Genomic DNA, 21,350 nt, shown 5'->3' with positions numbered 1-21,350 from the left:
TCAAAATCAGTGAATTTTTGCGATAAATTTTAATCGATTTTAATATTAATAATTTAATGATTAAATGTATAGTTATCATAAATATTAAAAGTTTAAAGTAAATTATTATTATGAATTTCTTAAACGATAACTAAAAAATGTTGATAACAAAATATCGTCCAAAATTTATCGATAAAAATGAAATGTTATAACTTTTTATTTATAATTTTAATTTAGTTTAATTCATTATCAAAATCAACTTGATTGAGATTTTTTTATCGACTATGTTTATAATTTTTATAGTTATCAGTAAAAAAAACATAAATAATACCAAAAATTAAAAATAAAAATGAGCTCCTATACTATTAACAGATATTTTTTATTATTTTTTTAAGCGATAACAATAAAAATGATGTCGATAAAATACAAGATATCGATAAAATTTATCGAAAAGAAAGTCGCACAAAACTTAGATGTGATCAAATGGGTAAGAATCTCCAAATAAAGGTTTACCTATAATTAAAAAAAAAAAAAATATTTTCGAAGTAGAAACACACATATGTATGTAGATAGCCATTGCATATTTTAGTCCATAAAATTGTTTAACCCACTGTACCGCAGTTAATCAAAACACATGTGCGTGAAAAATTCCGAAACTGTGAAGTCGCAGCACAACTGGCGAGTCGTTTGTCTTGCAACAAAACGATTTCTATTATAAAATATTGCTACATTGACTGTTTTCTTTAAGTAAGTAAGCACTTAAGCACATATTTGATCATTTATTCAAGTTTTTATAAGCCTCCCAGACAGGATAGCTTGATTTCCGAAATGGCTGATGTAATGCTTTTTTAGTAATAATCTTTATGTTTTAATTCATGAGAAATATAAAAATTATGTACTCAGTTAGCGTTTTTATGATGTGACATTCTTTGAGGTTATGTTTTTTTATGGCGACTTGAAAATAGTAAACCACCGTGTTGCGGAATTTCGTAAGATATAATTGGTGGAGGCAGTCGCAACGCGATTACGGATTCCACGTTTATTTAATAGTTTGTATATTTTATTTATTATATAGAAGATTTCTTACGTAATAATATTTTTTATTAAAATCCAACATTTTTATTATTAGATCAAAAATTTAATATTAAAAAAAAAAATTGTACGACATTCTATAGCAAGCCTTATAGCCGAAGAGGAGAGAGCAGCAGCATCGCTCAAATAGCATAAAAAGAAATTGAGAAAGGTGCGTATATTCATTTAAAGCGATATAGAAAAGGAGCGGCACAGCATACGGATCGTATAAAGGAGCTGTTAACAAAAAGCACGCAGAAACAACGCAAGCGAAGATAATTATCGACTATTAAATTACGTCATTTACAAAAATAAGCCAATGACAAATCAAGCAGACGAAGCGACGCAAACATTTATTGTCTATAGATCACACACAAAGTAAGGAGAGATAAATGTGTTTGTATTTTAATTTAATTCAAACAATTTTTCTAATATTTTACAACCAATATTTAATTGGAAAATTCAGAAATTTGCATAATAACGTCAACGAATCAGTTGCTCAAATAACACTGCGTTTCTATTGTCATGTGTGAGTGAGGAGTGCATGATCTTGTAGATCTATGAAGAAAGCAATAGCTGCAGTCATGGTGCATGTAAACAAGGGTGCGAACAACACAATGACAGCCGAGTGAATGATGCGATACACACGTGTTGCACTATTGTCCACCAAAAAATTTGTTTTTAGATTTTTTTAAACAATATTCCGGCTATTTGCGGAGAGATTGAAAAGTGTTGATAATATACATAGTATGTATATATGTACTCATGTGAGCTATGTAGGGATGTTGCCACTTGTTTAGGGCTAAGTAAGTGAGAAGAGATCATCAAATTTGATTTTTTTATTTGTAGAAATAATGAGGAATAAATAGAAAGGGTATTTTGTTTAAAAACAAATAAGAATATTTATTCGGAATCGGAATTGCGGAATCCAATTATTGTTGCCAAAACGTTCAGAGTGTTAGAAAAGGCCTTCGGTGATAATTGTTTGACGCGCAATTTTTTTGATTGGTACAAATTATTCAAAATGGGTCGAGAACACGCCGAACCTCGTCCAGGACGGCCAACATCATCAACTGATGATCAACACGTTAATAAAATGAAATAATTAATGTTAGAGAATTGAGATTAACAGTCAGAGATCTTACTGGCATCATTGGAATATCGGAAGGATCAGTGAGAACCATTTTGAAATATCATTTGCACCTAAGAATAGCGAAAGCACGATTGATTCCAAAATCAATAATTTTTTTCTAAAAACAACGTCGCTTTAACGGCTATGAAAAAATACTTTTCGATTACCATAATCTCAGGAAACGTATTATTACTGACGATACGCCTTAGATCCAAGGACTGGCGATGAGTTTTTGAACTATGTTTACGGCCCGAAAACAGACGAACAATCGGCCGAATAACGTGGCAAAGGTGAGTCGAAGGCGAAAAAACCACATAAAGCAGATCAAAAATCAAAATGATGTTGACAGTTTTCTTCGATTAACGTGGGAGGTGTGGTGGACTCCGAATTTCTTCCAACCGGCCAAAGAAGGAATACTATTTGAGTGATAGGTGTCGTTTGCGCGAAGCCATTTGTAGAAAGATGCCGGAATCATAATCCGATCACTCTCGGTTTTGTCACCACTATAACGCATCATCGCATACTGCATTGATTCTTCGTGAGTTTTGCCAAATTTTCAACCAATATCGTGTGATAACCACCGTATTCGCCTGATTTAGCTCCGTTTGACTTCTGCCTCATCAATCAAATCAAACTCCTTCTTCGGGGATACCGTTTTGAGTCAATTGAAGATATTACACGTGAATTCCTACGCGCATTGAAAGCTACTCCGGAACTGTCTGAAGAAAGTCTTATTATTTTTTGCTCATAGTAGCATGAAGCCGTCTATAATGTTACTGTCAATGGAAAACTTTGTAAAATTATGCTTGATAACGTTTTCGTGCCTGAATTGGAGGATGTTGATGTGAATGACCTTTAGTTGCAACAAGAAGGGTGCTAGAGACAACATAACCAACGAATGAATTAATTTTTTGAAGGAAGAAAGGAAACTTTTGGTGAGCGTATTATCTTACGTCATGGGCCCGTGGCGTGGTCTCCAAGATGGTGAAATTTAACACGGCTGGACTAATTTTTGTAAGGTTACGTCGCTGGATTACACTGATAAGCCCGAGATGAAAAAAAAACTTCTAATACTTGGATACGCTATAGCGGTTCGATATCGCAGATTCCGACAAATAGGCAGCGCCTTTGGGAGAAAAATGTCATATCAATATTTCAAAGAAGAAGATTCCGCCGGACCCTGACCCGAGTATGAAGCAGGGTATAAACATAAGATACGTAAGCAACATTGAGTAAATATTTTCATTAAAATTTTAAAGAAATACTTAATTTTGTACACAAAAGTATACAATTATGAAAAACGCTATTTCAAATGTGAAATATTTTCTGCAAAATTGAATTTCAACCGTCTCCGGCAATGCGAAAACACACAAATCATATTTAATGATGCTCCATTGATGAGTGTTATTGTAGTTGTACAAGCTTATAGATGTGAGGGCATACAATACACGTAAATGTGCATATGTATTGTGTAAGCAGGAAAGCGGCTGCCAAGCATGAGACTCATTTCAATTAGCCAACAAGCGAACAAATTGGCCCTGCCATACAGACATAGCAGCAAATAATACATTTATATAAAAGACAAAACAACAATAAAGATGTACTTATTCATATAGTTGTATACTGTAGATATGCGCATATGCACGCACACATAATCATAGTCCATACAGCGACACTTGTGAATCGCATGAAAGGCTCAGTGGCTGCCGTTTGTCAAAGAATTCTGGCAATTTGCGCCTAAAAAATTTTTTTTATTCAAATGTTTTATTTCTGTTCAGCTTCTCTACATTTCGTTTGTGTTTATATACATATATATATATGTGTGTGTGTGTGTCAAACGTGGCACTCGGCGAATTTCGTGCTCGACAATAAATTAAGGGAGCTGGAAATTCCGTTAAATAGTGGCCATAATGCAACGGGGGGTCAATTTGTTCGCCGAATTTTGCACATTATTCATGTCAGCTGACGAGCTTAGCGCGCCGCCATGTTCGCTTTTGTAACGTAGGCGTTGTGCCGTTTTATGAACTCTACTCTTCTAAATTTTGGCAGAATTCAATACACACTAATGCCGCTTTATTTATTGAGATTTATTTTCATTTTCCTAATGCGAAAATAATCTGCTGTCAAGGCAGCGCGCCGTTGTGACCCAGGTGATGTGCGTGTACGGTTCTACATTTGATCGTGTGTGGGTGGCCGTTTTTGTAGTCTAGGGTGATTGAACGCCACACACTTGGCTTGGAACAAATTTTTACGACTTTTTTTTTTCAGGTATATTAAGTAAATATTGTATGTCCAATATATAACGAATCAGCAGTTGCTCTGAATGTGACTATGAATATACACACAAGCATATTTATATAGATCGATTTTCTCTCGCTTGCTACTCTTTATGAAAATTTCTGCAAGTATGAGTTCTTAATTATAACGGGAAGGCCCACCGCCTTAGAGTTCTTTCTTATTTTCAGATAGAAAAATTCATAGTTCGATTCCAACTATTTGAAAAAAATTTAGCGTTACAAAGTTGTCTGCTATAATTTTTTCGATTAAGGTAGGCGTTTACGAGATATGCATCGTCAACGAGCAACGAAAAAAAAAATAAACAATCATAGAAAAATAAAAAAGTTATAAAAAAATAAAAAATTGTATTAAATAAAAATATTAAAAAATATATGTATATGTACATATGTACATATATAAAATAATAAAAAAAAATTCGTTAAGGTCTTTAAGAGCCTCCTTTTAAGAGCACGAACCGAAAAATGTGTGTATTTTTGAATTACCTTAATAGTTACATATATACATACATACAAACATACCATATATACATACATATGTATGTACATTTAACATAAACATTTTTATTTTAGTTACCGCCAGTTTGTCTGTCTGCTTCTGGCTTTTGAACACAACTATTGACATAAAAATTCTTTGGAATTTTTTTTATTATGATTCCTGCTGACAACACATTTCTATCTTTTAACAGAAACACTTGTGACTGCACACTACTATGTACATATCTACATACATACAAACTCACAGAAGAAATTGTCATTTTAATGTGGAGTGTAAAAACTCGGTCGTGGAATTATTAATTGGAAATGCTTGAAACAAATAAATTACTGTACATAAAAACATATTTGTATTTTTTAGACTGTGTGAGAGACTACTTTTTTCTTTATTTTTTTTATAACTTCTTTTTCAATGAAATGAACTCACTGAAGCTCTTACAATCAATCTTGATCCAAAAGAACCAAAAAAAAACCACGATCCCACCATATCCAAATTAACCAAAAATACAGGCGACTCTTCAAACCATACCGAAACAAATTTTGTTTTGCTATTTATAAAATTTGAGTGTTTATATTTTTTTTTTGCTAGCAGTTAATTTTCAGGTTTATTGTGTTCCCACAACGCACCCACTCGCCGCTTGACATTCTAAATTGTCAAAACGTGACTTTGTGCCATACATTGCAGTGTTTTTGTTAAATTCGGCGTTACGTCGCGTACATTCGAATATGACATTGAGTTGTTTTAATTGAGAGGTGCTCGCTTGTGTTTATTTTTTTGACAGTTAACGCATTCCGAAAAAAAAATCAGAAATTTCTCGTACCACATTAGAGTGTTTAGTTTTTTTCTTTGTTTTAGAGAGCGAATGAAAACTAGCTTTACTAGCAATATTTTGCTCAGCTTAATATTTTCGATGAGTAAGTGTTAGCTTTAAGTGTAAACCATAACTAATTGAAAAATTATGAAAATATTCGTTTTCAACTTCACTCAGCTGACTTGTACTTTACACACGCTGGGAATATACAAATTTATATATCGTCACCTAAAATGCAAAACAACAATCGAAATTGAGTTTTTTATTGCTTACGATTCACTACATCATATTTCATATGTATGTAGCATAAAATTTTCAGCTTAAGCTGTCAGTTATAACCAGCATGAAACAATTTTATAACTAAAACTCTAATTTTTTTCAGTATCAGTGGTTTCTTTTATAACGTTTTTCCTTCTCCTTTATACTTATGAAAAGTGATGTTACGTGATTTTGCATTTTACTGACGATATACAGTAATATACTCCTAATGATATATTTAATAATGATTTTTTAATTTTCGTTGCACAAATTTTTGGTGAAAGCTAAAAGAAAACGGTATTTTATAGATAGTGATTAGTTTTTCGCATATTTTATACAAATCGTATTAACTGATGCTTAGCTTATTCAAGAAGAAGTCATTAAAAAATTATGTTAACGGAGAAATCTTTTCGGAAGGCAAGCATGAATTTCGCCAAAGCTTAGAGCGTGGCGAATCGAACAAGCAACTGGCGTTACTAAATGGAGTTACGAGTTTAAGCTACCACAGTGACACAGGTCAGCATTATCTTCAATTGGATAGCTTTTCCGTGGGCTTGTCGATGTGTGGACCTCGTTTATTATGAGAGTAGTGCTTGAGCATAGCGAGCAGAGTAGTGACGAATCGAATACGATTTCTATGTTCATAAATCAACAGAATTATGTAGCTTAAACTCACGTCGATTATTTTGTACGCATGTATGTACATACATAAGTATACCATATGTAGTAAACTAATTGTAATAGATACTCTACAATTTGGGGCAATTAAAAAATAGTTTAAAGTGTGAACATTCTGCTTTCCAGCAAATAATGCAACTAGTTAAGCATCAAACATATGTACATATATATAGTACATCATGTGTACAAATGTACAACGGATTTCTACATACATATGTACATACCTACGAATAAACAGTGTGCGTCATAAGTGAAGGTACGCGCGAAAAATTATTGAGGTTTTTTGGAAATTTGCCAGAATGAATTTGGAATTTGTCTTCTTCAGTAAACCCAACTTAAGTAAAAATTTTATATACTAGTCATAGAATATAAACAGAAAAAAATTGATTCTGCACTGAGGTCTATTATGCCCTCTCCTATATCACATATGGTCACATATTTCCAACATTCTGAACAATTCCAGGAGCTTGCTGGTCGCGATGGAGGTGATGCGATGCGTGATTGCTGGGTAATCTAGAAACAGGTGTTATGAAGTTTTCAGTTCCGTAACATTTTCCCCTGGATCGAGTCCTCTTTTAGTGACTTCGTTAATTAATGGCAATGGAAGAGACATAAATGTTCAAATTGTCAAGAGAAGACATGAAATTGACAACAAGCAGAAGAGTTTATCGCAGTAATATTTCGTGCTTTTAAATAAATTATTATTTTGTTTCTGCTCATGTGAAGGAAAATCATACAACTGTGGTCTGGTTATTTCAGAATAAAATATTTATAAATAAATTCAAATAATTGACTAAGAGTTTTTACTGATGTTGAGTTTTAAAGCCAGAAATAATTAAAAAGCTGTGCCATTATTTATTCAACACACTGTATTTGTATGAAAAAAGTGCAAATTAACTGTGCGAAGTTTTAAAATAATTTAATCAAGCAGGCGTTTTAGTAGCATGCGTTTCGACGCCTCCGATGTGTAACCGCTTCATCAGATATGCTGACACCCAATTACGTAAGTATGTCAAAAAGCACAGCGTTAATAAATAAATAAATTAAAGATATGAAGGTAATTTTTTCATACTATAAATAAATAAATATGTATATTATAAATATGTATATGATCCAAGTAAAATTGCTGTTTTCTACTTTTCTTCTCTCAACATAATCGACCTCTAGTGAGGAAAATATAGCAACCTTGAAGAGAGTATACTCCAAGACCGTAGAGTGTGTGACGTAGGAGCTTGTGCAAAAACTGAAGCCACCAGACCTTCCCAAGCGACATTGTTTTGCTCTATGGGATCTTGAAAAGTTCCAAGAGGACCGGTTGTTTCCAGCCAACTTTTGTTAAGCGAGGAGACCCATTTATGGCTCAATGAGTATGTAAAAAGGCAAATTTTCTGCAATTGAGACGAAGATTAAGCTGAAGAGATTTAAAAACTACCATTTTATTCAGAAGAAACAATGGTTTTGTGTGGCTTGTAGGCCGGTGGAATCATCGGTCCATATTTCTTCAAAAATCATGCCAGGGAGAACGGAATCGTTAATGGCGACCGTTATCGCGCGATGATAACCGACTACTTCATATTTGAAATTGATGCTCGACGACATTTGGTTTCAACAAGACTCCGCCACTTTCCACACATCGCATTAATTAATGGAGTTAGTGAGAGAAAACATCGGTGGGCAGATAATTTCACGTTTTGGGACGGCCGAATGGCCAGCAAGATCGTGAGATATCACATCGTTAGACTTTTTCGTGTGGGGATGTGCAAATTCTAAAGTCTATGCGGACAAATCCACTTCGATTCAGTTCTTGGAGCAAAACATCACACGTGCCATTCGCCACTTGCCAGTCGAAATGCTCGAATGAGTCATCTAAAACTGGACCTTGCGGATCGACCATCTGAAAAGCAGCCGCGGCTAACTGTTGCGAGAGATAATCTTCAAAAAATATGTATAATGTTCTTTCGAATGATAATAAACATTGCCCATTAAATTTGAACTTGCTGTGTTCTTTCTTTAAAAAAGTAGGAAACCTCGAAATGCATCACCTATATATATGTATATAGTATCTTCTTTAACTCAGTTTGGAGCGAAAATCACAATTAAACAATCTCAGGTTTGGATTTTTAATAAGATTCAAGTTGGCCGTGAGTTCTCGAAGTTTGTAGCGAGTAATATTCAGTACGAATACCACTTCCAGTAGTGATTTTAAGCACCCAAACCGATTACTTTTGTAGTATTTTTCCCCGTCGTTGACTTTCTTTTGCAGCAAATTATATTTTTTATTGTTTGACTTATTTGCCATTGTCTCGAAAGCTTCAAATTTTTGCACATTAAGAAGAAAGTTATGAACTCTTAATTGATATTATACAAATGTATACATGTACGTATGTGTGTACATATGAATATGTAATGATTTCTCTTTGGAACAGTCAGTAACTTCTGTGGGAATATGAATATAAATAAGTAATGTTCATACAGCATAACTATAAGCTGTGAAATGTCAGCTGTTTCGAACCAAGTGTCTGACGGATGATGAGAACTATGCCGAGCTTTGCTTAATAAGTAATGAATATAAAATATATGTATGAGAAGAGTTACCATATGTTAATGCAGCGCCACCTGAGAGCTTCCCTATTTGTTGTTTTATGCAAATCATTGTTTGAGGAAGATTTTAACCGAAGCCTACGGGAAAGGCAGAGCACACATTAGATTCATACATATGAAGCCGATGACTAGATGAAAAGGCAAAAGCAGAAAAGTGAAAAATTTCACCGCCAAAACTTGTGGCTGATAGCAATTAAATTGCTAGACAATGGCTGAAAATTTGCTTGACTGGCAGCAAGCATATGGGAGAATGCATACATATAAATATATACATATGTATGTGTGTATAAAAGTTCCATATTCATAGGTACATTTCCAGCTGCGTGCTGGCACAATTATGGCATTTATTACCAGCGTAATTTCAGGTCATTATTATTGCTTGTTTCTCATGTGCCTCTAATTTGTGCCCACAATTTTACATGGTGTATGTGTGGGTGTGTGTAGCTAATATGAGAATGGTGTTATGATGCCACAAACTGCCACTTTTTCGACAACAAACTCAAATTGCAGAGATCAGTTTTATATTGCCTCCACAAACCAAGCAGTAAGAGGAAAGGGTTGGAAAGTATCGCGCACATTTTGAGTATCCAAGCTTAGGGGTATCGTGCATGGTTCAAAACATCGCTTAATCACCTCAAATATAGACAAGTTTGAGCAACGTTTATAACAAAAAAGTCACGTGACACTTTTGAATTTGATTTGTGTTGGATTTAAACAAATAGAGAACCTCTCGAGACCCCTTTTCTTGTTGCTATTACGGTGAAAGAAAACGTTCCCCAAAGAATTTGCTGCAGAGTTGGCAGTCCAGGGTCGCATATAAATCCAGATCCGTAGTTTCAACCCCTCCAATGTTGTTCTTTTGTAATTTTTTACCTCTCAACCACATCAGGTAACTCCTAGATAAAATTAGTTTTAGTTCCAAGTCATAGCGATATCGCAGGCAACCGCTAAACTGATGAGTTGGCAAAGAAAGACAACTCTGTGTCGCTATTGTTAGAGTGAGACTGGGTCGGAGACTCGCTGTTAACTTGCTATTTAGTATTTCACAAGTAGATTACAAGAAGACCAAGAAGCTTTCCGTCCTCAACAAGGATAGGATTTCTCTAATTATAAGGGACATTTGTGAAGTATCTCAGCCTGGCTATCGCGGGAGTAGGACTGTATCGGATCTGTTCAGTCACTATGCCTTGGCCACATTTGCGAGATTCTATGTTAGTGACTTTGATTGTTCAGCATAGAAAGTGGTTGTCGGTGTCATACGGAGGTATATTTATAGTTAGGAGTCACATCTACTTTGGTAATGGCTAGACTGCTACTTAACCAGAACGTAGCGACGACAGGGCTAGAAACATGAAATTCCACTTCCTGCACCCGATTCGTATTTTTTCAAGGATCTTATCCAGTTTCTTGTAACAGACACTAATACATCGTGCTAAATAGAAATTAAGGAAACATCAAGAGTTTTCAATGCTTAAGTCTTGCTTGCGATCGTTGTGTTCGCCTTTGATTAACGCCGAGTAAAGTCTTATTTGGAGTATATTATTTGAAGCTTGTTATAGAGTTTTTTCAACCAAATGAAAATTTTTAAAGATTTCTTTAATATCTGCAATCTCTCAAAGGATTTTCATGTCGAGTGAGTACGGATTAAATAGATTTTTTTTTTTAATTTATAAGTACTCAGTATAGAGCTGAGTTATTTAAGGTTTTCGCATCTCTACAACATTATCGATTTCACTCGGCTCGCGCAACTAGTCGCGTTGGAACACATAACGCGGCATACATACATGCGAGTGAGTTGATTTGTTGTCGGGTGACATTTGATGGTCAGCTGACATTGTGACAGGCTGTCACGAGTGGCGCAAATGTGACATTGTCTATTATAATGTAATTTTATACGCAACTTAAGACAAATTAAATGGAAAATTTTAATAAAAAAGAGTCATAAAACAAGTAATGGACTTTGCATTTAAAAATAAAATTATAAATAAAAAAATGTGTTTGAAAATATAAAAAGATAGGCACATATAAAAAAGTTTCGAAACTTTTATGAACCAAATTAAGCCTTTGTCAATTATAACGAATTCATATGCAATAACTCAATTAAAAAGGGAAAGGAAGCTAAGCTCGTGAAAAGGGAAAGGAAAAGCAGAAAAATTACGTAAAGCATAAACACTACATCTTCCAACACCATCACTCATACGAATGTGAACCTTCAATCCTTCTTAATTAACTACAACCAATTATACATGGCAACCCGATTAAAACATTTTTTTTAAAGGTGGAAACCTGTAACTTTTTCATTTATATGAAAATTACATAATCCTGCAACAAGTGCAGCGGCAGTTACAGATATTAACGCCCAAAATGTTGCGTTTAAAAGTTTAAACTCAAACATAATACCAAAATATACATTTGAAACTGTAAAAAAGACACAAAAGATCTCAACTTGAAAGAGAGTTGAATGGGGGGAAAACCTTGAAAACACTAAAGTGGCACATAAATTCCGCTAAAATATTTTTGTATGGGCAAAGTGAGTTGAAGAGCATAAAAATAAATACAAAGCAGAAAAACAAAACACTTGACCTTTAAATGGAGCTTTTGACTTTAGCCATGCAGTAGATAGAATGGGGGTTTCTGCTTCTTCTTTTTATTTATTAGTGAATGAAAATTAAAAAAAAAAAAGCGAAGTCTGGTTAAAATTAGTATACACGACTCTGTTTTCGATCACAAGGAAATAAGGATTCAGATGACATAAGTGGAAAAATGATTTTATTTAAGAGCAGAGTTGCCACACTGTTCGATTCAGTGGACCCAAAAGGGATACCACATAGTTCTCCTAATATGGGAACAAAGTTGAATATATCGTCGGTTTTACGCCTATCTCCTGTTGTGGGTGGGGTGAGGAAACCCGCACTAACACCACCCCAAGCCAAGGTGTCAAGGTACCGATGCTGATGGCTGAATGGTTAGCCGGTGGTTATTCAGTAGCTGATCGCGAACGGACCCCAACGATGCTTTTGCAAGATCGGAGGTAATAAATTGGTTTCTCAATTCATACCGGATTTGAGGGTGAGTGACCAACCCCTTCCGGCAGACTCGTGGGACCAACCATGAACGAAAACAAAAATAATAACAAAAACAACGACATATAACACCTCGACCAGCTTCGACAAGAACAAGGGCAAACATTACAAACGGGTCACTATAACGAAATCAAATGAGGACAATCTTCTCACCTCCAGTCGAGAGACGAAAAAGAGTACTATTGGTACCACCAGAAGAAACTGAATAACAAAAGGTACCAACGAAAATATCCAAATCCTTAATATCGAACCGTCCACCTCCAAGACGATCATGAATGCCAACCAGTACACTAACAGCCAAAGGTAAGGTACAACGTAAAAAACGAAAAAAATTTCAGAATCAAATGATTCTCTTTCATCCCGGTACTAAAGGGCAGTATTTGTACTCACAGTAGATATAGTTGAGAAATACCACAGTTTCCTGAAGAGAAAACTCGAAGAAGAAAACCGTTCACACAACGAATGATTGGAAACTGTATTGAAAAAAAATAAAGATAGGCGGAGATCGACGTCAAATTGTCAAATCCCGGGGGATCATTACCCGGAGTTAAACTCCTCGCGAACCCTTAAGGGCTACAGTAACTTCAAGTGCGCACATCACGTTTGGAGTTCCTAACGGGTAGCGTTGCTAAAATTATCGCTGTAGCAAGCCTCAAACTGAAGGTTATACCCGCTAAGAGACTTTCTGCTGCTTCTAGAGTAGTTTGGTGCAAAATGCCTGAGGTGCAGAACAAGTATGTTTCCGTATTATTTGAATGGCAGCTAATTAAAGAGGAGAAGTTAAATAAATAAAGCAGACCGATACTAGTGGCAACAAATGACAAATGAGTGGAAAACGAAAAATCAAACTTCGCAGAGGGCCCGGGGGGTCATCCCAACAAAGGCTTACAGGAAGTGTATACAATATTTAAATAAGCGATAGCATGCTTGTATTGACTCAGTAGTCCGTTTTGAAGGCGATAGTCAAGATTTATATTAAAATTACCACAACAAGGCACGTGGCTGTACTTTCGGAGATCTAACCTCGTTTGAATCGGTAAATCGGTAAATTAGATTTATAATAAAATATTTGAAACTGCAGTTCTTTGTTTCTCAGTCCGGGTCAAATTTGACCAAATTGCGTTTTCTGTAACAATAATGTGTCTGAACTTAGAATTATTTACTATACTATATCTCAATTTGAATCCAAATTTAGTTCTTTAATTCGGCTAAGAAGTACTCATATATATATATACATATGTATGTAAATGTTTTCCATAAAAAACAAAAAATTAAGTAAGAAATAAAATTTTAAAATCTTAAAGAACAATGTGGAAGTCGTCCAACATTAAACGCGAAAGCCTTATCAGATCTTGAAAACATTCTTTTGGACACTTTTCGAACTTTTAAATTGCAAGCGACGCTTTAGCGTTAATTCACTGCACATATATATATACATAATAACCTTTATATACAATGTATATAATGTACAAGAAATTGTTTGTGTATGCGTTGCGGGGACTCACCTGTGCGCAAAATGCTGTTAAAATTAATCCAATGAGTAAGTTTCGTTGTAGTTGTGCATGCTTGCTCTGTTGTTGCTGCTGCTGCTTACTGCATGACGTCGTCTGCATTGTTTGTTGCTGTTGCTCTTGCTCTTGCTGTGGTTGTTGTTGTTGCTGATTTTGCTTTTGTATTCGAAATGTGGTTTCGTTACTCGCTTTATATGCGCCAACTCCACAACTAAGAGTTGTTGGCAGCATTGTTGTTGTGGTTGTTGTTGCTGCTGCGGTTTTTGTTATTATTGTTGGTAGTGTAGCAGCACAACCGTCACTTTTATTTACTTTTGAATGGAACTGATTTTTTTAATTTTTTGCTTTTTTTTTATTTCTAGCTTTTTGCTCACTTTTGTGTTGGTTTGGCTTTTGTTATAATTAATTTCACCTTTTTACTATTTTTTCGGGTATTTATGAATTTCTTTTGTTGCGATTATTATGTGGCCAAATGCGTTTGGCAACTTTGTGCGCTTTTACTTTTTCGTATTGTTTTTATTGCCAAATAAAAGTTTTGCTGGTTTTGAATTGCAACGATGGGATGATTTCGCGGTTTTCACTTTCATTGCAATTTTAGAAAACAATTTCGAATATATTTTTTCACTTTACTGATATGTAAAATTCGTTAGACAGCTGCTGTTTGGTGGAAAAAATAAGTTGAAAATGCGTTAAAAATAAAATTTGTAAATAAGACTTGGTTTGTATCGCGTAGCAATAACTGACTGATCGAGTGGCTGAGTAATTTTTAAGCCAACACAAGCTTAAGCGCGAGCCCAACGCTCATTTGCTCTCTCCTGCCAACACTGCATTTGGATATACTGAGTTTCTATGTATGTGTGTGCGGCATTGCTATGGCTTCTCATGTAAGTCGCTCTCGCTCTCGCTCTCGGGCTCTTCAACTTCATTTTACTATTTTATTTTTGTTTTATTTGCTGCACACACACACACCCGAAAATATTTAATTTCAATTACTTTTCACTTCCATTGCAATGTTGCCACAATTTGTTGGGAAGTCACTAAAAGGCAAAAGCGCCGTTTCAAACTAAAATGAAAAGTCACAAACGAATTTAATTAAAATCACTTTTATTGACGCTCCGAAAAACGAACTGTTGGCGCTCGCACTTAGCCAGTGCAATAAATTGTTTTGAATGACGCACTAACACAAAGCGCAGCGAGAGAGATCATACTCTAAGTCACTCACTGGCCAAATGACACTTGACTTGGCTATAAACGTCAAACTGACAGTTAGGCTAGTAAATGCAAACAAAAATCACTGCTAAGCAGCAGTTAAGAGCTCTCTCTCTCTCTCCTCACTCTCTACTTCATGTACTTTATTATTTTGCTTTGTTTTTGCTCACAATTAAAATAAATGATATTCATATTGATATTTAATATTTTATATCTATACATTGCAACTGTGTATTCATATTTCTGCTTCCCTGGTATTTTTACAGTAAGCATTAACCGTTAATTGCATTGTACTCGTATTCTAATGGAAGGCATACACGCAACAATTAATTGGTTGATTGAGTTGGGCTAGAAATTGCCCTTGTCGCTACATACGACACAACTTTTAACACAATTTTGAGGCCAACTTCATTTTGAATATTCACTTCGTTGCTTAAAGATGAATTCGGAAGTTGTTGTTTTACTTATTATAAATGACGCGCTCTCTTTGACAGCCGAAATAAAATGGCGAAATCGTTTCAAATCGCACGACCAACCCAAACACTATCCAACTAACACAACCAACCTGACAAAATATCAAAAAATTTTGATTTTCATCCCATCAGTTCGCACAACTCATATAACTGCCCCATATACATACGTAACAATCAGTTGTGCAAATCGATGAAATTGGTACAATAATTGTTGCGTGTATGCCTTCCATTAGGTTATGCCTCTGTCCATTCCACGAAGAAAGCGGACAATATTTTTTAAACAAAACTAAAGTTAACGTCGAAAATGAAATGGTCTTCAATTGGCTGTAACAGAAACCTGGAGAAGCGTCTCAATCAGTTCATACCTATTTTAACATCGAATTAAAAAGTTTCTTTTCTGACTCCCACCTGGAATTAATGAAATTTTTTATTTAAAAACACAAAGAACGTAATATTCCTACTCCTGAAGTCTTATCGCGAAACGGCTGGACCGATTAGCTTGAAATTTGCAGTCGATGTTGGTCGAAGAAATCACATTTTGAATATCTAGACATAGGATATTATCTTCTATCAAAGTTCAGAAATTTTCTGAGATTTGTGGTGCTAATTTTGAGGTGATTTCATACATACTTATGTACATATGTATGGAGTATGTGGAGTACTTCAACCGAAAGCTCCGAACCCATAAGATGTCTGTAGCGACCCCTCCTAAGTTCCTGAGTCACAACACTGATTTGTACAGTTTCTTTCGGGACAGTATATGATAGAGCTTCCAGTTGAATTAAAACTGATTTAACCTCAAAATTAAAAGTCTTATATATTATGGGAGAACAACAAATCTGACAGAAGTTACTTTCTGTATACCCTAAACGGTATGGGTATGTTAAGCTTAGGAGCAAGTTGGGAGACCCTATAAAACAATTCTACAGTTTTTGAAATATCCATCTGAAATTTAGCACACGTCTTTTTCAGCTAAGGAAGCGCCAACGTCGGACCACCATAGCATATAGCTGCCATACAAACTGCCCGATCGGACGCAAGTACTTGTAAGGAAAACTTTTTCATTTCGCGATATACATATCTAAACCAAATTTGGCATGGATTACTGTTTGAGGCAATATTGCAACATCCGAAGAAATTTTTCAGATCGGATCAATATACATACATACATATAGCTGTCATACAAACTGAATGTTAAAAATCAAGTTATTGTATGGAAAACATTTTAAGATCGCACTACTATAATAAATGGCAACCCCTCAGTCCCCCTTTACCAAGAAAGGTGACTTCCAATTATTACATAAAATATTTAGTTATACAAAAATTTTATTTTTTCCACATAAAAACTTCTAAAATTTCGGTAAAACCCATTTCAAAAAAATCCCCAAATGAAAACAGAAAAATCGGAGCTTACGTGATTTGGCGCAGCAGCCAACTTGTTGTAGATATTTATAACTTGATTTTAATTTGCCCATCGAACATTTTGCGTTTGTTGCCGTTGTTAGCGTGGTTGTGTTATTTGTTGTTTTAAATAAAATTTAAAAATCTTGTCCCAAATTCAATGTTGGCGGGCAGCGGCGGGCGGGCAGCAGTCAGCCGAAGGTAAAGGCAAGCGAGCGGGCAAACACGTTTTGCCAGATACTTCATACCATAACCGCTTCTCATGAATGTTCAAAATCAAGTTCTTGTATGTGAAACACTTTAATTTGACAAAATTTGGCACAAGTTATTTCCTAAAAAAGCTCTACAAACTCCGAAGAAATGTTTAACATCGCACTACTATAATATATGACAACCCCTAGTCGTAGTATAATTAACCTTTGCGAAGTAATGTGACTTCCAATTATCACATAAAATATTATACAAAAATTTTATTTTTTCACATAAAAACTTCTAAAATTTCGGTAAAACCCATTTCAAAAAAATCCCCAAATGCAAATAAAAAAATCGGAGCTTACTTGTTTTTGCGCAGCAGCCAACTTGTTGTAGGTATTTATAACTTGATTTTAAACAATTTTTTTATTGCCAACTTTACATTTTGCCCATCGCGCATTTTGCGGTTGTTGCCGTTGTCAGCGTTGTTTTTGTTATTTGTTGTTTTAAATAAAATTTAAAAATCTTAAAATCTTATCCCAGCGGCAGGCAGCAGGCAGCCGGAGGCAAAGGCAAGCCAGATACTTCAAACCAAAACCGCTTCTCACCGGTAGGCAGGCAGCCACAAACACACACACAAGTACATCGTTAGTGAGCGCTCGTACAGCGCACAGCCACACAATAATAACACAAACAGCGAAAAGCAATTCCACTTCAAAATATGCCCCTCACTAAAACATAGCTCAGCTTACTACCAACAGTACCAGTATGGCGCACATACATACATACATATTCGCTCGTACATGGTGTCCCACTCACTCACTAATTTTACCTGCGTTTATTCMGCTCACACTTGGCCCGTCGGTTGGCAATTCGAATAAGCATATTATAATTATTTACCTATGCGCGGCGCATTGTCCGGTATAGATATGTATGTATGCCTGCATGAAATACTGCTTGTCAGTCCCTCGCAATGTTGGTTCTCGACCAAAAGCGATCATGCAAAAAACCAATTGTTGTGATGTCGATAACTGGTTTGCTCTAGCTGACTGCCTGATTGTTTAGCTGAATGATAGTGTCATTGTCTTCACGTACGTATGTATGTATGTATGTATGTATGTACCCTTCGAATAAACACTACATCGACCTTGTTTCTGTCATAGGTACTTGTTTTGACTAGCCCATATCATCATGACTGTTAAATATTGCTGGCCCTGGTAGAAATATGCATCTAGCATCTGGATTACTCATGAACACAACATACCAATCGAAGACGAAAGCCAAATTTTCTTCGACACATCTTTCTCAGTTTACTTCGTATCAAAAATCATAGTGTCATGATTACGTCAGAAATAAAACGTACCGAAAAATTTTCATAATAATATGCAAAGTTTTCCCCTTCTTTCATTCTTGAACCAACATATTTTCAAATCCATCCATTAAAATAACGAGGCGAAACTATCTCTATTTCCGTCATTTTAGACTGTATCAGGAGATGTGCTCCACAAAATGTTCTTTCATTTTCCATTTCCATATATTCCTATTAAAACAAATATTGTCTCTTCTCAAGTCGGATTTCATAGCTCTCTCTTATTTTTTTTACATTTTTTTTATTAAGAATTTACACTTAGTAGCATACATATTCTATTTAACACAAATCTGTATTATACCAGTTTAGTCTACATAAAAACGTTTTCATTCAGCGTTTACTGCAAAATAGTTGACTAAAAAATTGTTTAAAAATTGGCATGACTAATCTTCATCGAATATTATTCAGAGAAGGAGGTATAAGACAGCTACCAAGGAATTCTTACTCCGAATAAAAAAATGTTTATTTTAAATAGCTTTTCTACTAACTACCTTATTTTCTTCATCGCCTGATATAACAGGTAACCGGCTTACCATAGTAAAAAAACGTTCTTTGGCAAATTTCGTGTTTTTTTATTCAACATAGTTCCCTTGAAAGGTTATATACTTATTATAGCGACCCTCCAACTTTTCGAAGCGATTTTTTTGTACGATTTGTCCTTTTCTTCAAAATAGGCCTCAGTTTTGGCGCACCAGCGAGCATTCTTTGGAGATCTGAGCAAACAAAATTGTCGCTGGGAACCAGTTCTGGACCTTGGTTATGAATGCAGTGGATGTCGAAGAAATTCGAAGACCAATTCATGGTGTTTATACAAAAATGTTTGATATCGTTTTCGTTGACTTGTGACACGACCTTCAAATAGTCGCTGTTGATGGTCCTTCTTTTTTCAAGGTAATCAATAAAAACTATACATGATAGTCACTCAAAAAAATACGGACACCATAATCTTGCCCGATTTTTGCATTTTCCCATGCTTTGGAGCGAGCTCACTCAGATGGTTGTCGATTAGACTTCGGAGTAAAATGTTGAATGCATGTTTCAACTATTGTCACATATCGACGCGAAAATTCGGGTTTATTACGCTTGAACATCTCCAAACGCTGCTCGGAATCGTCAACGCGTCATTAATCTTGGTCAAAAGTAAGCTCGGACGGCACCCACTTTGTGCAAAGCTTTCTCATATCCAAATATTCTTTAATGATATGATACAAGTTGAGTTGATAACTTTAGAGTGCCTGCTATCTCGAACTACTTCACTTTACGTTCATCCAAAATTATTTTGTGGACTCTTGATGTTTTTATCGGTAAAATGGGTGTCCACTGCGTTCACCGTCTTCGGTGCTCGTTTTACCAAATCAAACCTCATGTTTTCCTTCAAAAAGCAATATTTTATAAAGACACGAAATTCCTTTTTATCAATTTGTTTCATTATAACAAAAGTTGCTTCACTCAAAATGTTAATATTCACAAACTAATGATCCGACAGTTGTAAAATTCTTTCATCCGCCTTTTGAGTCATACATATACATATATTTAATAGCGCCATCTATGTATGTATGTATGAGATAGTAAAAGAAATTTCCCTAAACAAGTTGGTCAGCCAGTCGCTATCAATATCAGACTGTTCGATTGGAAGTTGACTTGCTAGACCTTTGAATACCATCAAAACTCCTCTTAAATCAAGCGGTGTCAGACCTTTTTTTTTTTTGATTATTGGCATTTCTTATAAGAACTATTTGCTACTTTTCCTTATTTCTTCTCTCGATGAAGCTAACAAGTCTATTCTAAAATATTACAAATCCACTAAATCACGATTTTTACTTACATATATAATTATGACAGTTAATCTCACTGCTAAACAAAATATCAATAAAAACCAGCTTTACACACCTCAAAATATAAATTTTCTAAATAAATATTTCTGTCATGTCTGCGAGAATAAAGCACCTCCAGCAACTAATAAGCAACATTTCAGTCACATCTCGGAATTATGAATATTTTAGTGAATAATATTTGCGACTCGAGCTCACGATCTGAGCGAGTAAAAACTGATTTAACTTTGGCAGCGGTAAAATCGCGGTTTTTTTTCGAAAATAATTTTCACTACTAATTAATAGTGCCGTGCAAACAGCTAATTATCACACGATACAAATACAAATGGACGGACGAACAGTGGCAAAAAACGCTTGTAAACAGCTACGAAGTGGCACGGAACTTTCCGCGAATTCTAACGAAATATGCCGCAAATAATATTAATTGCTATTTGATTAACGGAAAGCAAATAAAATCCCAGTTAATTTGCAACTAATTGTGGAAGTAATTATGGAAGGCATACACGCAACAATTATTGTACCAATTTCATCGATTTGTACAACTGATTGCTACGTATGTATGTATATGGTTCTGTTGTGAGTTGTACCAACTGATGGGATGAAAATCAAAATTTTTTGATATTTTGTCAGGTTGGTTGTGTTGGTTGGATAGTGTTTGGGTTGGTCGTGCGATTTCAAACGATTTCGCGATTTTATTTCGGCTGTCAAAGAGAGCGCGTCATTTATAATAAGTAAAACAACAACTTCCGAATTCATTTTAAGCAACGAAGTGAATATTCAAAATGAAGTTGGCCTCAAAATTTTGTTAAAAGTTGTGTCGTATGTAGCGAGAAGGGCAATTTCTAGCCCAACTCAATCAACCAATTAATTGTTACGTGTATGCCTTCCATAAGCACGCGCTTCGCAAGAATACTTTCTTTATTATTGTCTTTTTTTCGTTTGTATTAACATTTCTTGGAC

General features: G+C 35.1%; 1 protein-coding gene across 3 annotated transcripts in view; it reads right to left on the bottom strand.

Moving 5' to 3' along the window:
* Window positions 1-14,744, bottom strand: part of LOC108975866 (tyrosine-protein phosphatase 10D-like) — a 142,197-nt gene extending 127,453 nt beyond the window's left edge. The window contains exon 1 of one of the 3 annotated variants that reach the window (XM_018944656.1): window positions 13,909-14,744. In XM_018944656.1, the coding sequence (XP_018800201.1) occupies window positions 13,909-14,145 (237 nt within the window). In that variant the 5' untranslated portion in view covers window positions 14,146-14,744. The remainder of the gene's footprint in view (window positions 1-13,908) is intronic. The other 2 variants (XM_018944654.1, XM_018944655.1) reach the window with 2 other exon arrangements.
* Window positions 14,745-21,350: the final 6,606 nt, after the last annotated feature.

Source organism: Bactrocera latifrons, unplaced genomic scaffold, assembly GCF_001853355.1.
Source record: "Bactrocera latifrons isolate USDA-ARS-PBARC rearing strain unplaced genomic scaffold, ASM185335v1 scaffold_7, whole genome shotgun sequence".
Lineage (NCBI taxonomy): Eukaryota > Metazoa > Arthropoda > Insecta > Diptera > Tephritidae > Bactrocera > Bactrocera latifrons.
This window is presented reverse-complemented; position numbering and strand designations above follow the sequence as displayed.